This window comes from Glossina fuscipes, unplaced genomic scaffold, assembly GCF_014805625.2.
Source record: "Glossina fuscipes isolate IAEA_lab_2018 unplaced genomic scaffold, Yale_Gfus_2 116, whole genome shotgun sequence".
Classification (NCBI taxonomy): domain Eukaryota; kingdom Metazoa; phylum Arthropoda; class Insecta; order Diptera; family Glossinidae; genus Glossina; species Glossina fuscipes.
The window spans coordinates 3593281-3595350 of NW_023998459.1; the positions used below are offsets into that span (position 1 = coordinate 3593281).

Genomic DNA, 2070 nt, shown 5'->3' on the forward strand with positions numbered 1-2070 from the left:
TGAACGTACGCACCACTTTTATTCGAGCAACTTTATTGGCCACGAATGTTTGCGACGCGGTAGATTAGGATGATACCATGGGTAGTACGATTTGCGAGGCAGTTGAGATTTTTTTGCAGGCGAAGTATCAATTGAACATTCAAGAGCGCAGCACATGCTTCGACGAGAGGAATTGTTTGTGCCTTGGAACTTAGGAGACGAGATTTTGCATTTATCAATTTATCTTCCAACTTTGCTGATCGGCGCCATATAAACCACGGTGACTTAAGCTTACTGCTACCTGTCTCACTGTATGTCCAGTTCTCAAAGTTCCTCATCATAAGGTAAGTCCTTATAATTGCTGAATTAAAATATTTGCCGTGAGAACAGCCAATGACAAGTACTCCATAGAAGGAAAGACTTTGACTGCGTCAGATAAAATATGTCTTTTAGCGCTGCTGGAAATCTTACAAAGATTAAGCTTAAATCAAAGTTGACCAATTTCCGGCACGCAATTTTTTGCCAGTGCTGTTTCTGTTGTTGCTCAAATCTAAGGCAACATTTTCGTCCTTTGAAGGAATTGACCGAAAAAGTCTCCGAGCTTCATTTTATGCAGTGGTGACAGATTTTCCAGATATGCCCACCTCACGAACACCGAAGTTAGCTAAAACGAGTGATGGAACGACTGGCCTATCAGGTGAATGACTAACAACGAAATAGTCACTGATAGTTGTAAAAATTTGTTCTGCAAAATAAATATGACCTTCTTTCAATTGGGGATGACGTCGTTGTTGCTTATCCCGCTAATTGAAGATTCCCGGTAAATAATCGAATTCTTATTTTTTTTTTAAGGAATTCCCAGCTTTTCAATTCTTGGCCAGTTTCAATTTTATAAGATACCTAAACATATCCGCCTATTCGTGAATCTGTCTGTTTGCGCAACTTTGTAATTTTATTTTGAGATTGTATTTGTTGAAAATTAGAAATTAGCTAAACAAGGACAACGCCATAATAAATAAGAAGACATGACTTCTTTGGTTTACAGTTTTCATCTGATCTTTATTGACTAGAATATATTATATTAAAAGTAACTCTTTTTTTTAACGTGCGTAATAATAACACGTAAAGGAGGGAGAAAGATCAAATGCATGTTATCACTGGATAATGCTATCACGCATTATTAAGATTAACTTTTGTTCCACCGACACTCCACAGACAGTTACATATGCTTTACAAAGAAAGAGACAAACTAAGAACAAAAGGAAGCACTTACCCAACGGGCACATCATAAGCCCTGGGCCGTTCTGCACTCTACCCAACCTAGGGTCTTCTTCCACACATGGTTTGCAATGAGAGGGATAAACGGTGTTGAAACCAACTTCACTTGTTGGTCGCTAGGCAACGCAAATTAAATGCATGACAGCTCAACCATGACCGTTAACAAACTACTAACTATTCTGACTAAATACAAGGGCCAACAAGCCATCATACTGCCGATTCCATCTTCGTCGTGTATGCTTTTTTTATATTGTTACAGAATTTTTTTTGCAGCTCCCAATTTTTAAAACTTTTGTGGACACACATTTTATTTCCTTTTTTATATTTTTTCACCTTGGAATACTTTCAGACCTTTAGATTTTCATCTGCTGTTATATGTCGCAATTGTTGATAGATTTTCACCTCGAAGATGTAAAATTTAGTTCTGAAGATAACTTGTGACTACGGTAAAAACCTTTCACGTAATCCAATCTTTATTCTTAGTTTTCTTTTGTTTGAATAATTCTTTTATATATTTTGTTTGAATTTGAGAAAATTTTGTCAAATTTTATTAACAAAATCAAAAACTATTGCTTTACTGCCCTCCACCACAATAAGACAGACAATTCTCCCCCATTTCCAGAAATTTTAATTTTTTTTCGTAACAACATACTAGGCTAATTTGTTAACTCTAAAAAATATGTACAAAATGACAAAAACTCGAATAGATTTCATCTATTAAGTGATACATCCCCCATCATCTATTAAGTGATACATCCCCCCTAAGAAAAAAAAGTAAAAATTCCGATTTTCCGTTGTTGCCAATCACCGATA

The 2070-nt window shown here is 36.0% G+C and overlaps 1 protein-coding gene across 1 annotated transcript in view; it reads left to right on the top strand.

Annotated features, from left to right (window-relative positions):
- The first annotated feature begins 615 nt into the window (after window positions 1-615).
- Window positions 616-2070, top strand: part of LOC119640203 (paired mesoderm homeobox protein 2A) — an 11973-nt gene continuing 10518 nt past the window's right edge. Inside the window, exon 1 of the mRNA XM_038038044.1 lies at window positions 616-676. Within this exon, the coding sequence (XP_037893972.1) occupies window positions 616-676 (61 nt within the window). The remainder of the gene's footprint in view (window positions 677-2070) is intronic.